A 17,241-nucleotide genomic window follows, 5' to 3' on the forward strand; every position below is an offset into this window, starting at 1 on the left:
CTTAACCCGCTAGGAAGGAATTTCCCATATGATCTTTAGTTCCCTGGATACCCCCGGCGTCCAATGTTCTACGAACATCTCGTTATCGAAGTAAACGCTGTACCGGGAGGTTTAAGCGAGGCACAGTCCAGGCTTTCAAGACCAAAAGCGCGTCGCCCCATGGATCCATAAACTACATACGTGTTTTGTTGATCAAGTTTGACTCCAGATATCACTTTATTCAGGAACCTTGTTGGTGGTTCCTGCATTAGCGAAAGCTATTTACTCGCGCGTTAATTAAATGGTCGGATATCGTTGCAACCAAATGCTTACTAAAACTTCCGACCTTTTAATTAACGACCGAGTAGAGTGCAGATCATCTTTAGGATGCTAACCCTAGCCCTGATATTCAGCGGAATGTGCCATAGGGAATAACTGTAGGTAACGACCGCCGGAGGGAACCTTTCACGCTCGGCGTTCAGGGTACTGAGTTTGTTCAGATAGAGTCAGTTATGGATTTTGGAGTAGTACTTCATTATGGTTTGATAGACGGTGATGATCAAGTAAGGTTTTCCGGCTCCGTATCACAGAAGTGGAAGCATTTACCTCTGTAGTTAAGCTGTTCATCTCGGATCGCAATCCAATTGTGGCAACTCAATGCTTCCTTCACGGACCAAGTCTTTCAACATGTATATGACAACGCAAGCATGTCAACTCTCAGTCTATTATTGCTCGGCGTTGTGGGAAGTTCAGACGAGCTTAATTATAAGGAGCTAGAAGAAAGTCTCAGCGTGTGTTTCCAAACTCAAAAGTCTCCTAACTAACCTTCAAAGGTTACATGTAGTTGTACTTATTCCCCTGTTAAAGGCCATGTGATCAGGTATTCCATCTTATAATACTGAAGACACTACATAGTGATGATGATAATGATGGAGACGATAATAATGATGGAGGCGACGGAAAGAGAAAGGAGAGGGGAGAGGACTGGTTGCCTCTTCTCTGCCTTGAATACCAGACAGCTGTCAACAAGGAAGCTTTTACTTAGCGTGAGGTCAACTGCATGGATATACTTTTATTCATGTACCGCTATTTGCTCTAAGGTACCGCAATTAGGGGCTTGTGAAATTTACGCACAATCCAAACCCTAGCTAGATGTAGGTTTGGCCCTGGCCCTGCTTTGGTACTGATCAAGTACATACTGCGGTTAAAACTCTAGCATGATAGACAACCTTAAAAGAACTCCCGAGATCTGTTTTGAAACAAGTAATAAAAAGTCCCTCACAGGCACAAGACCTACATGTATGGCAGTTTCTCGAGACGACTAACCTCATGCAGATAGTTTGACTCCCATTTAGACTTCAGTTTTCTTCATGCCTGATACTATCGGTAAGTAATCATAATTTCCAAAACTGATTACTTGACGAATAATTGCGAGAAGGCTATATGAGGATCTTATTCTTTCTTTGCTTGGTGATATTTTGGAGGAACGGTGACCTACCAAATAGTTAGGTTCAAAATGAGAGATATATGATGTGTATCGTGCTTAGTATTTCTCGAGAAGATGACAGGGAGCTGGTGACCACTCAGTTACCTCTATTTAAAGCTACTAGTGGTTGGGGGAGTTCCGTGCCTCGTCACGTTTTGTTTTGACGTTATCCTAAAGCCGTGTGCTAACCTGAGGTCTGGTCTGAGTAGATAAAAATTTGTTTATATATTTTAACGTAATTCATCAAGACATGACCGTGTAGCGTAGTGGTTAGCGCGTCTGCTTTACACGCAGAAGGTCGCAGGTTCGAACCCTGCCACAGTCACTCATCTAAAACTTTTTTTTTCTTGTTATTTAGCTATCCTATTTCTCCTCCCCCAGCCAAAGTGCGTAAATGATGCAAGAGCACGTACTACTGTCATCTAGAGTAGAGCGTGTGTCCTTCTAAGCCTACTGGCTCCCTGCCCCTCTATCAGATTTGAACTCTATTTAATTGCAAGGGCGCCCAGTGTTGGATTAAGATTATAAGTTTATATCCCTCTGGCGGTCAGGTCCCCTCTGGCGGTCAGGTCAAATAAAGACTGTGACCGAGCGCAATACTAATAGCCTAACGTTCTCTATCAAACGCCGTTACAGTTGGTTCTCTCATTGACCTTGTGAAGCTCTCACATGTGAAGTTTGTAGTGTGGGAGAAAATGACTTGAATGTGGTTTGGACACGTGACCTTGAGGGAGGATGTGTTTTGTAGTGCGAAGAAGATACTATTGCGCCGCTGAAGTTCCAGCGACAATGTGGGTGTTTGAGCGCCCTATATATACAGATATTCTAATACCACGTGATCCCCTGATTACATAATCCCTGACACTAAGCCTTGTCTGAATCCCTGTTCCTTCTATGAGTCATCCCTTATACATGAGTAATTCCGTACATAACCGATGTCGCAATGCCCTTATTTCTACACTTCCCCTCACTTGCCACATCGTATCAATTCTGACAATTTTTGGTGAGCTGGTTTCGGTAGTCCTTTGGTCATTATGTCTGCAACATTGTCTTCGGTTGGGACATAGAGGAGTTTGAAGGTTTCGGCTTCGAGTTGTTCACGTGTGTAGTGATAGTGAACGTCGATGTGTTTGGACCGGTCGTGGATACGTGAGTTCCGACAGAGTTCGATGGACCCTGTGTTGTCGGCGTGGATGTTGTATTGGTATTGTTGTTGGAGTTCGCATAAGGCGTTGCGAATCCATACCAGTTGTCGAGCTGTTAGGGACAGAGCCATATATTCGGCTTCTGTTGTTGAGACTGCGACTGATTTCTGCTTCCGGCTTCTCCAGCTTATGGCTGATTTTCCTAGTCTGAACACGTATCCTGAGAACGATTTTCTGTCATCTAAGTCTGAAGCGTAGGAACTGTCTGAGAAACCATCGAGTGTTCTAGTGTTTCCTTTCGGGTAGAACAGGTTCCAGTCTTTGGTTCCGTTGAGGTATCGGAGGGTTCGTTTGGCTGCTCGTAGGTGGTCCTCAGTTGGGCATGAGGAGTACTGAGAGAGGGCAGTAACGGTATGGGTGATATCAGGTCTGGTTGCTATGCTGGCGTACATGAGTGATCCAATTATGGATTGATACTCAGTTGGTTTCTCGATTTGATCTTCTGGTTCTCCTTTACGAAGACTCAGATTTGGTTCGAGTGGTGTCCCAACTGGTTTGCAGTTATTCATTCCAAATTTGTCTAGGATTTTGTTGATGTATGCTAGTTGTGACAGCGTGATACCGTTCTTTGTTACCGTTATTTCTATTCCCAGTAGGAATTTCGCATTACCGAGATCCGTACATTCGAAATCTGCCTTAAGTAGTTGTCTGATTTCGTTTCTGAATGGGGAGTCGGGTCCGAATATCATGATGTCGTCAACATACACCGATATGTATAGTTGGTGTTTCTTATGTATGAAGACACATGGGTCGAATTTGGCTGGGACAAATCCTTTCCGTTGAAGGGAGTCTGCTAGGCAAGCGTACCATTCACGGGGTGATTGTTTTAGTCCATATATGCATTTTCGAAGTTTACAAACCTTGTGGTCCTGCCTGTAGCCTTCAGGTAGTTCCATGTAGATTTCCTCCTTAAGTATACCATATAGGAAGGCTGACTTGACGTCCATTTGTTGTGGTATCCAACCGTTGTGTGCGGCTAGTGCAAGTAGGAGTCTTAGGGAATCGTATCGGGCAACGGGGGCGAAGGTTTCATCATAGTCTTGATACTGTACTTGGGTGAAGCCTTTGGCGACGTATCTAGCTTTGTATCTTTCGATTGTTCCGTCCGCGTTGTGTTTTACCTTAAATACCCATTTTCCTCTGACTACTGCTCGGTTGGTTGGTGTGTCGACAATGTCCCAGGTGTGGGCCTTGTCGAGGGCGTCTTTCTCTGTCTGTATTGCCTTCTTCCATAGGTGTTGATCATCGCTTTTCATTGCTTGATTGAAGGTGGTAGGTTCAGTTACTAGGTGTACCCGATGTATGGTGGAATCCAGGTTGTCGTACTGGCTTTGGAGCTTTGCTTTGTCCTTTTTGTGGTCTAAACTGGCTGCTTCCATTGCTAGTTGCTTGGTTTGTTCGTCCATATCTTCATCGGCTAGAATCTCTGATACCTCCTTGTCATAGGTGGTTCCTAATTCCGATATTTTCAGTCGGATTTCCTTCCTTTTTCCTTCGATATCAAGTGCTGCTTGTTTCTCCGTTCTTTCACGGATGCGATTCGATCTTCTTGTTGTGACAGGGTGCGGGACTTCAGATTCTTTCTCCTTTTCGGTTGTTGGTTTCCAAGGTTTCGATTTCCTTGGTGGTTCCGGGGGAGGTGTTTCTGTGTTTTCCTGATTAGCTTCCTGTTTATTACTTTGTTCGAGGTGACGTCCAGGAGTGGGCCTCGTAAGCCCGGCCCCCAGTCTACTTGCGTCTGTTTCAAGGTCTTCTTCGAGTGCTGACGATTCGGGTTCTTGATCAGGCCTGTCTTCTGATTCATATCCGTCGTCTGTCGGTGCAGGTGCCGTTTCTGGTTTCAGGATAGGGGTGTAGTCGAGTTCCACGGAGACTTCCCCTGATTCAGGAGGGGGGAATGTGACATCTCGACTTACAACTAACCTATTTTGTGATCCTATCCAGGTGCGGTAATGTTTGGTACTGTCTGAGTATCCGACGATGATTCCTTCGTGTGCTCGGGGTGCTAGTTTGCTTCCTGCTGGCCTAGAGTTTTCTGGGATGTGGACATAGCATTTCTTTCCGAATGGTTGAAGATGTTGGATACTTGGCTTTGAACCTTTCAGGGCTTCGAAGGGGGTCTTTCCCTTTAGCGTACTGTGGGGTAGCCTATTTTTGAGGTAGACAGCGGTTGAGTATGCTTCACCCCATAACGATTTAGGATGGTCCATGATCATGCACCTGACCATTGTTGTTATCGTCCTGTTGAATCGTTCTGCAACTCCATTTGATTCAGGAGTGTATGGGGGAGTCTGTTCGTGGACTATTCCTTGTAGGTTGAAGTAGTCCATTGTGTCTTTGTTGACGTATTCACCACCACCGTCCGTTCTAAATCTCAGTATTGTTGTATTATACTGTTTCTCGATTTTCGTGACGTAGTCTTTGATGGCTTTTATCGCATCGTCTTTCTGTTTTAGCAGATATATCCAGGCGAAGCGGGTATAGTCGTCAATGAAGGACATATAGTACAGGGCTTTTCCTTGCGATTTTGTGCCGAATTTTCCAGATAGGTCAGAGTGGATTAGTTCGAATGCTCGCTGGGATCTTGTACTAATTGGTGCAGGTTTCTTGTGCAAACTTTTTGATAGTGCGCATTGACTGCAATGGAATGTTTCTGGTTTGGGGGGTAGCTTATGGATGTCTTCGTACAAGTTTTCTAGTGTCGCAGGGTGGCCTAGTGCTTGATGCCATTCAGAGTAAGTGGTCAAGCGAACTGTATTGCTAACTACTTGTACATTCCAAAGTCCCTTATCCAATTTCGCCCAAATTATTCCTTTCTTTTCTTTCGTGACCAATTTGTTTCCTCCTCCCGACTCTGTTCTAAACCCCTTTTCGTCGAGTATTGTTTCTGAGACCAATCCCACATTTCCCATGGTTGGGACCAGCAGCACGTCGGTGAGGACAACGGTGGATCTATCTCCATTGGGAAGGTAGCATTCGAAACTAGCGCTTCCCAATCCGGTGACAGCGTGGATGGTGCCGTCGGCTGTTCGGACTGTGCTGGTGTGAGAACGGATGTTGAAGAGTTGGTCTTTGAAAGGTGTTACGTGAGAAGTAGCTCCAGAATCAAGGATCCAGGTAAGGGGCAGAGAGGGTGAAGTATCGGTGCGTACCATGCATACTGTTGTGGATGATTCGTTGATAACTACCGACGCTGAGTTATCTCTGCCTGGTCTCCTTCTGTTTGAATCTCTTGTCTTGTTCTGTTCTTTGAGCTTTCTACACTCCTTGTACTCGTGGCCCTGGTACGGGTTATTCCGTTTCTTGCACCAGGTGCATTCCTTGCCGTTTGGTGTTGGGGTACTCCTGGTATGAAGTACCCTGTTGTTGCCAGTGAGAGGGGTTTCCTCTTGTAGGTTTTGTAGCCGTTGGCGTACATCTTCGTATGTAACATCCTGTTTAGTCTGGATGTTATCGACGACGTTGTTCATCGACTTCGGCAGTGAGGCAAGTAGGAATGCTGCCATTGCTTCGTTGGATTTGGTGAGGGGTAGCAGGGCCTGAGCGAGTTTGTGGTCGCCGCTCTGACACCTGGTTTTGAGAGTGTTCCAGTTCGTGTTGAAGGTTTCGAGATGCTCGGTTAAGTTACCGTTGTCTTGCATCTTCGTGTCTAGAACACGGCTGAGGAGGGTGATCGTCGTGTTTGGTGATACGCGATCGTAGAGGTCTTTGAGCGCCTTCCATGCGTGGTATGCATTTTCGGCGGAGACGACTGTTGGTTGTATGTCTTCGGCTACAGCTCCAATGAGAAGGCTGTGCATTTGTTTTCGGGCCTTTTTGATTTCGGCCTTGGTGAGGTCTGTGTCATCTTCTGAGGGGTTTTCGATGCTCAATGCTTCCCACCAGTCTGCTGCATCGAATGTAATCCTCCAGGCAGACGCCCAAGTTTGGTAGTTGGATTGTCCCTTTAATTTTGGGAGTCCATCAAACTTGATGCGAATGTTACTGGGACTCGTGTTGTCTGAGGACTTAACCTCCACGGCCTTGGATGATTCACCAGCATCAGACATGATGTTGTATGAAGTGTAATTGAATTAACCGAATGTGGCGAGTGTTGTGCGGATTTTATTTGGCAAAACCCGGGCTCATAACCTGAAGTTTGTAGTGTGGGAGAAAATGACTTGAATGTGGTTTGGACACGTGACCTTGAGGGAGGATGTGTTTTGTAGTGCGAAGAAGATACTATTGCGCCGCTGAAGTTCCAGCGACAATGTGGGTGTTTGAGCGCCCTATATATACAGATATTCTAATACCACGTGATCCCCTGATTACATAATCCCTGACACTAAGCCTTGTCTGAATCCCTGTTCCTTCTATGAGTCATCCCTTATACATGAGTAATTCCGTACATAACCGATGTCGCAATGCCCTTATTTCTACAACATGCACAGTGGTAGTAATAGTAGCGGTAACAACAGCTCTAGCATATGGTAAGTATGCAATGATACATGTAGTAATAGAGCTAAGTAAAGCACGTTAGGCCATACCAATTTTTGCAGTGCCCTTTTGCCCGGACAGTCAATATAATATTCTATCCTATCCTTAGCACGGTTTCCCTTTAATTTAGAACCATTCACACCGTCTCCCTTCACAACCACCAAACGACTATACTTTGAACTCACTGTCCACCCATTCCTCTTTTTGAACGGGAACATGGCTTCACCAACAGTTTTCCGCTTAAATTCTTAACCAAGAACCGCAAACTACGGTTGGAGCAATCCATGGTGGCAATGGCTTATTATCTCATTTGGTATTTATTCATGCTCTTGAAGTCATTCTTTTCGAAATTTCTTATATAATAATAGGGATACGGTCTTAAAACAAATTAATTACGCGTTGGAAGCACACTCTTTCTGTTGACATCTGCAGCGCAGTCTTGCTAGTTTTGATTGGCTAATAAACCACGGGACAGGGTTCGTAACCCAGGAAAATAGTAGTGCCCCCGTTTTGATGGCAACGGATCCCTAGGCTGAAGCTTGCGGAGAATTTCTTTAGTAAAGCTAAAGTTTATTACCAAGGTTTAAGTCTTTACGGAAATTCTAACGACATTCAATAGTTCCACAAATGGTCTAAAAGGTTACTGTCCCTCTCTCAATGCCCTCCAGACAGCCCTTGCGGTCCCTACTACTCCCGTCTTTCCTCTCAGCCCCACGAACCCCACTCCTAACACACCCGCCAGTACCACCCCACCAGCAATAGTATCCATCCAGAGTTTTTGTCTCCTTACTCTTTCTACAACCTCGCTATACCTCAGACTACTGAACGACACCATACTATACATCGTCCTAACACCCAACCAGGGAACATAGGCATACAGCATCTCCTCAACCCACTTCCGCGCAAGATAGGCCCGAGACGTCACAGATGCACGCATTTCTATGTAGTTGCGCATGGCCAGATCGTTGATACAGTGGCTATCCGGCCTCCTATGCTTGCTGTATGAAGCAAGAGCAGCAGCAAGATCGCCAGGATGCAGAGCTAGATGGTCGAACAGCACGCGCACATCCTCGAGTCCAGCGTTCATACCCTGCCCGTAGAAAGGGACCATAGCGTGTGCTGCGTCGCCGATGATGATAGCGCGGTCCTTGTAGTGGTACGGGTCGCATTTAACACTGATGAGTGGCAGCCTGGGGTTGCGCATGAATTGGTCGAACAGGGCATCTTCCCCAACAAGTGGGATAACATCCTCAAAGTTCTTCTTGAAGAAGGCAAGGTGTTTCTCGCGGGATTCGCCGAGACCAGCGAAGAGAGATGGCGACATGAAGAGGGTGCAGGTAAACGTCTTGTCAGCGCTAGGGATGGCGATAAACATGTATGTCTGTTTTGGCCAGATGTGGAGGTGGTTTGGGGAGAGTTGAAAGTCGCCTGTAATTGGATGAGGCGGGATATGGTACTCTTGCCAAAGAGTGTCAATGTAGGTTTGCTCATAGTACATCTGTACATTTTTCTGGAGGAGACGGCGAGTGGCGGAATGAGCGCCATCGGCGCCGACGACAAGGTCGGTGTGGACTGTTACCGACTCTTTTGTTTTCCTGTGGAATGTTAGTCATGGGAGGAGGTAAGGGACAGGGAATGAGGAGAGGGATGACAAACGTATTCTCGAACTCTACCTCTCCCGCGTCCAGGTCCATCTTTCTCAGCCCATGGTTGAAAATCATCTTGACGTTTCCCCTCTCTGCTAGAGCATCCAGAATCTGGACGTTCAGCTTCCACCGGTCTGCAGACCTGATAAATCGTCCGTGGACATCATATCCCTGGCTCATTCCCTTATCGCTTGGTTTCCCGGAGTGAATCATGCGCCCGTGCATTGGAATTGTCTCCTCAAGGACCTTCTTCAGCAGGACTTCATTGTCACCAACGTTCCGGAGACCATCGATACCGCGATCAGAGAGAGCAAGATTGATGGACTTGGAGAAGTTGAGCGAGAGATTTTCGGGAAGACGCAAATCACCACGGAGCTCATAGAGTTCGACCTCCCAGTTTGCGTGAGAGAAATAGAGAGCTGCGAGGGAGCCAACAGGGCCAGCGCCAATTACGACCACTTTCTTGGGCGAGGTTGACATTATAGTGGTGCAGATAGTATGGAGAGAAGCTCTGTGAATGATTAAGAGTTTAATTAAGCTCAGGCGATGTCGTTGTCGGCGGGAAGTTCCGCACACTCGGCTTGCTACGGCGATATCAAGGGTCGGTCGTACCGAATTGCACGTCATGAGCCGATTGAGTTAGACACACGCGATCTCCAGCTATTTTCTATCATTGACATTGAGGTCAATGATCTGGATTAAGAATATTGCAACTGATAGTATTAATAGTAGCAACAAAACTGTCTCAGTCTGTCTCGTTCCCAGCCCAATCCCTTCCTGCCAAGAATCGCAAGAAGGCTGGCTGGGCGCGGGACAGGCACCAATAAGTTGTGTTACACCACATCAGGCATAGTGGGCTATCCGCCAAGCTGTCAAACATTACCAGTGCAGGGCTCCCGGCCCCCAACACGATCAATCGTCGTTTTATTCCTTCCAAAGAAATACAAATGTGCGTAAATGAAAGTCACTACGGGCTCATATTCGACTATTCAAAGTCAAGTTTCCGACCGCCCGCGAATGTAAAGAAAAAAGGAAGGGAAGAAGGAACGAAACTGAGCAAAAATTAAGTACAACACTAATAATCTGGATAGTCCAAATAAATTCTATATGCCAACTCCCAAGACGACGACGATGATGATGCCAACAAAATATTCGCGACGCAGGACACAACCCAATAAACAACTTCCAAAAAAATAAAGAAGAAAAAAACTCCCAAAAAGAAATTACCATGGCGGGTGAAAGTCCAGCACCAAAATTCCGGAGCCCTCTGGAGGATCATCGACATAGGGTCCCCACCACGTATGGAACGTTAGATATCGGTCAAGCCACTTGACACAATACCAATAGTCGCAATGTACCTCGCCCTTCACCTGTAAGCCGCCGTCCTTATCAAACTTTCCGATCTGCAAGTCCCCCTCAGCCTGTTTCACCACTTCGCGTCCAGGGCTATTAACGATTCTCTTATCTGTGATTCTCCGTCTTGTAACCTGCTCATGTCGTACAATACCCTTCAGGTTCTGCTCCTCTTTCGGCCGCTCCTCATACACTGCCACATCGATTCCAATCTCCTCAGATCCCATGTCGTAGCATATCACGCCGACATCCAACGTCGAGAATAGTATTTCTGCACTGCCCCTCAAGCCTATATCCCCAGCAATATGGTGCGTGGGTGACTGCACACGGTCTACTGCAACAATAGGGCTCTCATATCTCCTCTGCTCCACTGCAAACCCCGTCCCACCCCGCTCTGGAGCTATGCTCCAGGAATTGAACAGCACTGCTTTCGGTGGCTTTTGCCGAGATGATAACTGCATACCTGCCTCGCGGAGAACCGCAGGAATCATAGGTTCTGAGAAATCACAGAAGAACGTTTCAGTGATGTTAAAAACATCATGTCGATGCGTAAAGTCCACAAATATATTCCTGGCCACATTTCGTTCACCAGAGGTGATATCTTCGGGGTAGATGAGAAATTTTCCAACAATCTTCCCGGACAGCGTATATATGGTAGCCAGTAAATCCAGGCGCGTATCTGTCTCGCAGTGATCCCGCACAAGGATAAAATGCTTCAGCGGGCGGTCAACAACCATGACATCGTAGCTCAAAAATCTGTACGCCACCACATCATTCCCGTTTTCCAATGGCATCTCGGCAGTTATATCGCCAGTGAACATATCATGTATCACAAAATGCACGAGCGACCGGGCAGAGGTGTCAAGACCATCAAAGCTAAGAATTGGTGTTCGTCGGAGGTAGAAGAGCTTGCCCTCGCTCCATTCGAGCTCACCTAAGATCGTCTGTTGAGGGTGCATTCGATACTTCCATGCTAGCTCACCTGTACACAGGTCGATCACAATGAACCTTTCCTCCTCCGTACTGTTAACATCCTCCACCAATCTCCCTTTACACAGCGAGGATTTGGGGTACACTCACTTAGCGCGGCTCCCCGAGAAACTAGGATGATCATATCCTCCCCAGCCAAGAGAATACTCCATCGATAGTATCACAAGCCCTTTAACGATCTTCAAAGTTTGTACTCTCAGATATCCCGCCACACCCTCCTCATCCTCCTCAAGCCACCAGGGACTGATGTCGATCTCCCGAACCTCACCGTCTCCCTCCAAATTCTTCACTCGCAGTACCTTATCCGTCCGATTTGATATCCATGCAACCTTTCCCTCGCCTACGTCCCACTCCATCATCGCATCTGCAAAGTTTAACAATACCTGGTGCATACGTGTCGGTTGGCCTGTCCTCCGCGTGTGGTACTGGTACACCACTCGTCGCCACAGCAACGTAACATCTAGTGAAGGAGCATCGGCTCGGGTATGCGAGTCGCGAAGATCCCGTGATTGGGGAACATGTGGAAAGTGGTGGAGTAAGGCGATCCGGGAGATGTATGGGGAGTTGAGGACTGCTCGCCAGTGCTTGGAGACGAGCTGGAGGCGTATAAGATCGACAGGAGGCAGATACTCGACGAGGTGGGCGATTTCAAAGTCACCGAGCAAGGTGAAGGGGTCCATGATGTGCTGGTGATGCTGGTGGTGAGGATGTGCTGGTGGTGGGGTTATCGTCGGGGTAAGCTCAGGGGTAGGTTACGCCAAGTAATTTTTACTGGTGGGGGCAGGGGTAGGTAATACTCAAGCTCTACTGGTTGTGAAACGTAGGCCGGACCATCAGCTGAGGATTTCTCACTTCTAGAGTACAAAAAAGAGCTGATAACACGTCCATGAGGGACTTGTTAAATATTACACAATCGCTCGATATTAACTACGTGTGGAGTAGCTATAACTAGTTAACTGTCGATCGGATTGGCCTATAATTAGGTGACGTCAATATGAGGAGTTTAGGCAAGTACAAATTACACACTACTCGTAATTTTTTTGCGTTTCCGGACTGGACTAGGTCCGCATATGGGCGTAAATCGTGCTTGACAACCATATTTTGGTGGTATGCGGACCCAGTCCAGTCCGGAAACGCAAAAAAATTACGAGTACACGCAAAAATCCGCTTCAGGGTGTCTCCATAAAACTAATACCACGATTCACAAACTTAAAGCCTCTTCTCTTGCGCTACAAAAACATTTAAACCCAGTACAGACTTCAACCGGCTGAAAACAACAGTCATCGACTAAAGAATTTCCCAGACAAGAGGCATAACTACTCTAATTTTGATATCGACGATATCAAAGCCATGGCTTCGAAACACTTAGGTCTAGTGCTTTAGGATTTACTGAGGGTAGCTTCCTTGATGTGGAAAACTGCTGGGAAGGAGTTGCGCCGATTTAAATCATTACCCACGCCATGAGCTGACTTGAGCTGGTAACTACGGTGCCTTAATTCCACAGTATTTTTTTTTTGTTTAATTCATTAATTAATTGCGTAGTATCATATGACCAATGGTCCAGTCTTTTCATCATATCGAACTTGAGCCGGACCCGGCAGCACCAACAGATAGATTGCAATGGTGTCCGTTGAAAGATAGAAGACGTTCAGTATATACATGTGGTTGAGCAAGTGCTTCACAAGACGAAGGTGCCTGTTAGTAAGGTTGACTCATGGAAAGAGAGAAGACGTGCAATTCATACTTAACATGAGTCGGCGTGATTCATGATTGAAATACCGTCTGCACAACCTTGCACAGTCTAAACTTTCCAAAGCTATTTAACGTGAGTAACTCATCCATATATCATGTATTCAAGGCCTATCACTTAAGATTGCAGTTTTCTACAGCTTGGGCATATCTGATACATATAAAACACCACACAAAACCTCAAGAATCTTTAATTAAAACCCTCAAACCTCGTCAAAATGGACGAGAATGGTGCAAATTGACCAGATATAAAATAAAAGCCATGATATTAAGAAATAAGGAACTGAACAGCTACCCACCGCGCGCCAGCCGCTAATTCCAAAAAATCCGGTATATCACCTCTTTCAAAGTTCCGAGCGTTTCTTTTATCGCAATTTCTATAGCAATTTCTAGTTAATTTACACAATTTATATACGGGTTGAGAGCCCAGATAATAGCCTTTTATCAACAATCTGGCCTACCTATTATCATCGACGAACATGACAGTAAAGGTTGTACTATGTATAAATCAGGACACAATAGGCACAAAGCTCTAACTAACGACAGCAAGAGATTCAAAGAAATAGTATATGCCAGGGTACTGACAAAGCTAAACGTGCAGTGCGTTATTATGGTTCGAAATCTTTTAACCAAAACAAGATTGAAAAAGAAGTAAGCGGAAACGTATGCACGCACAATTAATTAAGCCCCCCTCTTTGGAATTCTACCCATTAGCCTCAACAGCAACCCCGCCATTTGGGTTGGATACATGGCCTCTGCCAGATATCTTCATAAAACCAGTCCCCGTCCATATCCTCCTCCAGGATACCCCAACCCCCAAGGCGGATCTGCTTCAAGTTTGGACTCTTCATCGGCCGTCCATACAACCTGGCCGTACAGAGGATATTCCAGTAGCTAGAGCGCAGGCAGCAGAAGCTTATTTCCTGGATGTCTGGTGATCCTTCAACGAGGTCAAAGAAAAACTTCGAGATTTCATCACCTCGGACGCCAGAATAGGTGGCGCTAAAATCTTTAAGCTTCGGAAGGGGACAATACACATCTTGAGTATAATCCATGACATCTCTGATTGTCCCCATATGAAGTTTTTCTAGGACTGGAAAGAAGCGTCCGAGCTTGTTCATTATAGGGAGAGTTATTGAGATACTTTCCATGACAAGTGTCTTGAGGTTGGTCACTACCATGTCACTGTAGAGATCCATACCGCAGAGTGGCTTTGATATATTCTTGAAGTTTTCTAAAATAAGAGTTTCGAGATTGGGGAGGAGCTGAAAAAGCGTAACAAGCTGGTCCGGGCGAATGTTTTTATTTGGTTGATGAACATTTGGGTTGGCTATGAGAGTTTTAAGCCCGCTCAAGAGTTTTCCGAGGTCGGTGATGTCGTCTAACGTTATGGCAAGTAGACTTTCATGAACGCTTTTCTGGCTACCGCTAAGTGTGAGGGAGGACAAAGTTTGGTCATGGAGTCTAAGCTCTCGAAGAAGATTAAGAGGTTGGTATGTATGATTCTAAAACGTTAAATAAATAATAATCCACAGCTAATTATAAAGCGAATAACAACTAAATATGTATGGTAAAATGAACTCACCTTACCACCAATACAGTGGATAGACAGATTTCTAACGCACCCTCTTGGGAGATTCGGAACTATTTTATCAGAGAAGCCTCTGCAAATATTTCTCCTAGGTTTCTCATGAATAAATAGGTCCTCCCAGATTGTTGGCACTGTTCCTAGATGGCGAAGACTCTTGTGGGTGCCAAAAATGAATCTGACTTGATCCACTGTTTCGAGGTTTTTTGCAATTATCGTTAATACTATCCGATACAGAATCACTAAGTCAGTCCGATGTTGAAACCTTTTCTAACATACATGTAGCGGCGGAAATTCTTACATTCGAGCGGAAGCTTTCCAAAACATCCCAGTGAATGCTGCATTGGCTCAGAAACAGACATTTTCGGCGGTTTTAGCTCCTAACAGTAAGCGTTAGAGGTAGTTTGGTGTTAGATAAATTTGCTAGTTTTCCAACTTACTATTGGTATACGAGTAGAAGTGGTTTGAGATTGGTTGATCTGAGAGTTTGATACCAAGTTGGGCTTTATGTCTTCGCCTGGATATCCTCTGGTAGCCTCTACTTCTTTATCCCTCTTACACGTACACTTGTTTCCGCAGGAAGAGCCTCCCTCGGTCATATCTGAATTGAAGTATGTGATGAGGATGAGGAGGGGTTGGTGGGTTGATAAAAGTTCAGGTCAAGATAAAGACTTGGTGGTAGTAGTTGATACTTAATTGAGAAATGGGTTAGGTAAGGATAGCGTAAGTAGTAAGCATCCGATCTCCTTTACGTCCCGAAAAGCTAACTCCTGTACAGAAAGTATAGGTTCTTGAGACGGATGTGGTGCTGTTCGCATGTATGCCGAAGGTAAGGAAGAAAGGAGGGTACGATGTTACCTACTCGAGCATTCCGAGAACATGTGGTATAAATTCTATTCCCCAGGGGTATACATACATGTAAGTACCAATTCTATGAAAATCACACCTGTTCAAACGATGAGAACAAACATGCTACATGCATTTTCCCAACATAGTTCAGCGTTACGTGGAGTAGGTGCATCGATCCGAGACGTGCTGCATCGAATAGAATTAATCGGACGGAGAATTACATATACATTTAATAACGCCTAATACAAACCATAGACCCATAAACCAGCCATATCGCTATCGCACAGGGTAAACGTTGGCAGGAAGAACATACTACGCATGCAGTGTCGCTTATATCCTTCAAAAAAACAATTGATTTGATTGAATTATCTCCCGTGATAATGATATAAGGGTTCAAGACCAATTCTGCTCGACCCTTTACCTTTAGTGCTTGTACGGGACTGAAGAGGGGCCGAGTGAGAATCTATGAGCCACTGCCAATGATTAAAGGTTCATCTACGACGCGTTGCGTAAACCTACACAAACACTAAATATCACTCGTTACCTCGGGTTAAGCCCTAACACGGCTCCAATATACGTGTTGTATTCTTAAAACTTGTCGGCTGGAAAGAAAGTACTTAACACGCATTTTCAATGAGTTTCACTAAACTCTGGTGTCAAGGCATCCTCAGTTCCGCCTAGTCGACACATCAGTCAAATCATTTGTGTACTAGCCCTAGATTAAATTTCTTCCCACTAGATGTACGTACATATACCATTAATCAGAACATCTTACTTCTTTTGCACACTACCATTAATCAAAAGATCTTTCTTCTTTTTACAACGACATCAGATACTTTTTTATATATAGGCCACGATACTCAATATTTATATTCAAATATCACTACTTTATGTCCAAGTGGGGGAAGATCCACGACTCCTGGCTCAGTAAAGCCATAAACGAGAAGTCTTGCAAATCATGGCAGGAACTCGTTGACGCTTTTAATCTCAGCTTCCCTGACTATACAAACCCCCCAAACGAGGATGTCCTTGCTTTCCGTTGGCAAGTAAGTAATGGGTGGAGAAGGTTGGACATGGGAGCGATCTATAAAGACCCTTTCACTATTGATAAAATTGCTCGACCCGTTACTGTGCCTCCTGAACCCGTTACTGTGCCTCCTGAACCCGTTACCGTGCCTGCTCGACCCGGTACCGCACCTGCTCAACCCATTTCTGTGTCCGCCCAACCCGTTACTGTATCCGCTCAAATTACCAACCGGGCTTACTTGATGTGGTCGAAGGAAGAGGATGAATGGCTATTGGACATTGCGGGAAAGGTCCTCCAGGCACGACCAAATCCATGTGCCAGGGAAGAGACGCAAAAAGGGTACGGGTGGCTTCGTGGGCGGTCGTTCAGTTGGGGGATCATTGCGGCTGAGTATAGGGCAAAATTCCAGAGCGAAAGGACGGTGAGAGGTATCAAGAACAGACTCTTGAGATTGACTGATAAAGCTACAGAACACAGGAGGGCTACTTCCCAGCGGGGTCGGCCGCGGCGCGGTAGCGTGAAGGAGAGATACGGCGAGAAATCAAATGGCAGAAAGGATATACAGAATGAAGAGAATGGAGAGAATGAGGATGATGGAGACAATTATGGAGGCGATTATGGAGAAAATTATGAAGAGAGTGATGGAGAGGATGAATGGGACGGATAAAATGGGAGATAGGGAAAGGGGAATAAACTAAGAATCTTTGGCGAAATGGTTTCTAGCCGAACATTCCTTGTGTTTGAACCCTGTGTGGTAATTAGGAGCGACAGAGATGCATTTCTAGGAAAAGATCAGGAGTAAGATGATCATGGCAAGGAATTGCATGAATCGAGGTACATGTACAGACCCTTGAGTCCACTAAAACTTGTAATTCTAGTTTCCATGAGGTTGT

The 17,241-nt window shown here is 45.6% G+C and overlaps 3 protein-coding genes across 3 annotated transcripts; 1 reads left to right on the top strand and 2 right to left on the bottom strand.

Moving 5' to 3' along the window:
* Positions 1-7,786: 7,786 nt before the first annotated feature.
* Positions 7,787-9,272, bottom strand: LAJ45_09845 (uncharacterized protein; the record flags this gene model as incomplete). Its single annotated transcript, XM_046119384.1, has 2 exons — positions 7,787-8,741; positions 8,803-9,272. The coding sequence occupies 2 exons, from the start codon at positions 9,270-9,272 to the stop codon at positions 7,787-7,789; spliced, it is 1,425 nt and encodes a 474-aa protein (XP_045967459.1).
* A 743-nt stretch (positions 9,273-10,015) lies between these two features.
* On the bottom strand, positions 10,016-11,815 carry LAJ45_09846 (uncharacterized protein; the record flags this gene model as incomplete). The annotated part of the gene is made up of 2 exons (XM_046119385.1): positions 10,016-11,153; positions 11,226-11,815. The coding sequence occupies 2 exons, from the start codon at positions 11,813-11,815 to the stop codon at positions 10,016-10,018; spliced, it is 1,728 nt and encodes a 575-aa protein (XP_045967460.1).
* Positions 11,816-16,211: 4,396 nt separating this feature from the next.
* LAJ45_09847 (uncharacterized protein) lies at positions 16,212-17,015 on the top strand (the record flags this gene model as incomplete). The annotated part of the gene is made up of 1 exon (XM_046119386.1): positions 16,212-17,015. The coding sequence occupies one exon, from the start codon at positions 16,212-16,214 to the stop codon at positions 17,013-17,015; it is 804 nt and encodes a 267-aa protein (XP_045967461.1).
* Between the last annotated feature and the right edge of the window lie 226 nt (positions 17,016-17,241).

This window comes from Morchella importuna, assembly GCF_003444635.1.
Source record: "Morchella importuna strain M04M26 chromosome Unknown Morimp01GS039, whole genome shotgun sequence".
Lineage (NCBI taxonomy): Eukaryota > Fungi > Ascomycota > Pezizomycetes > Pezizales > Morchellaceae > Morchella > Morchella importuna.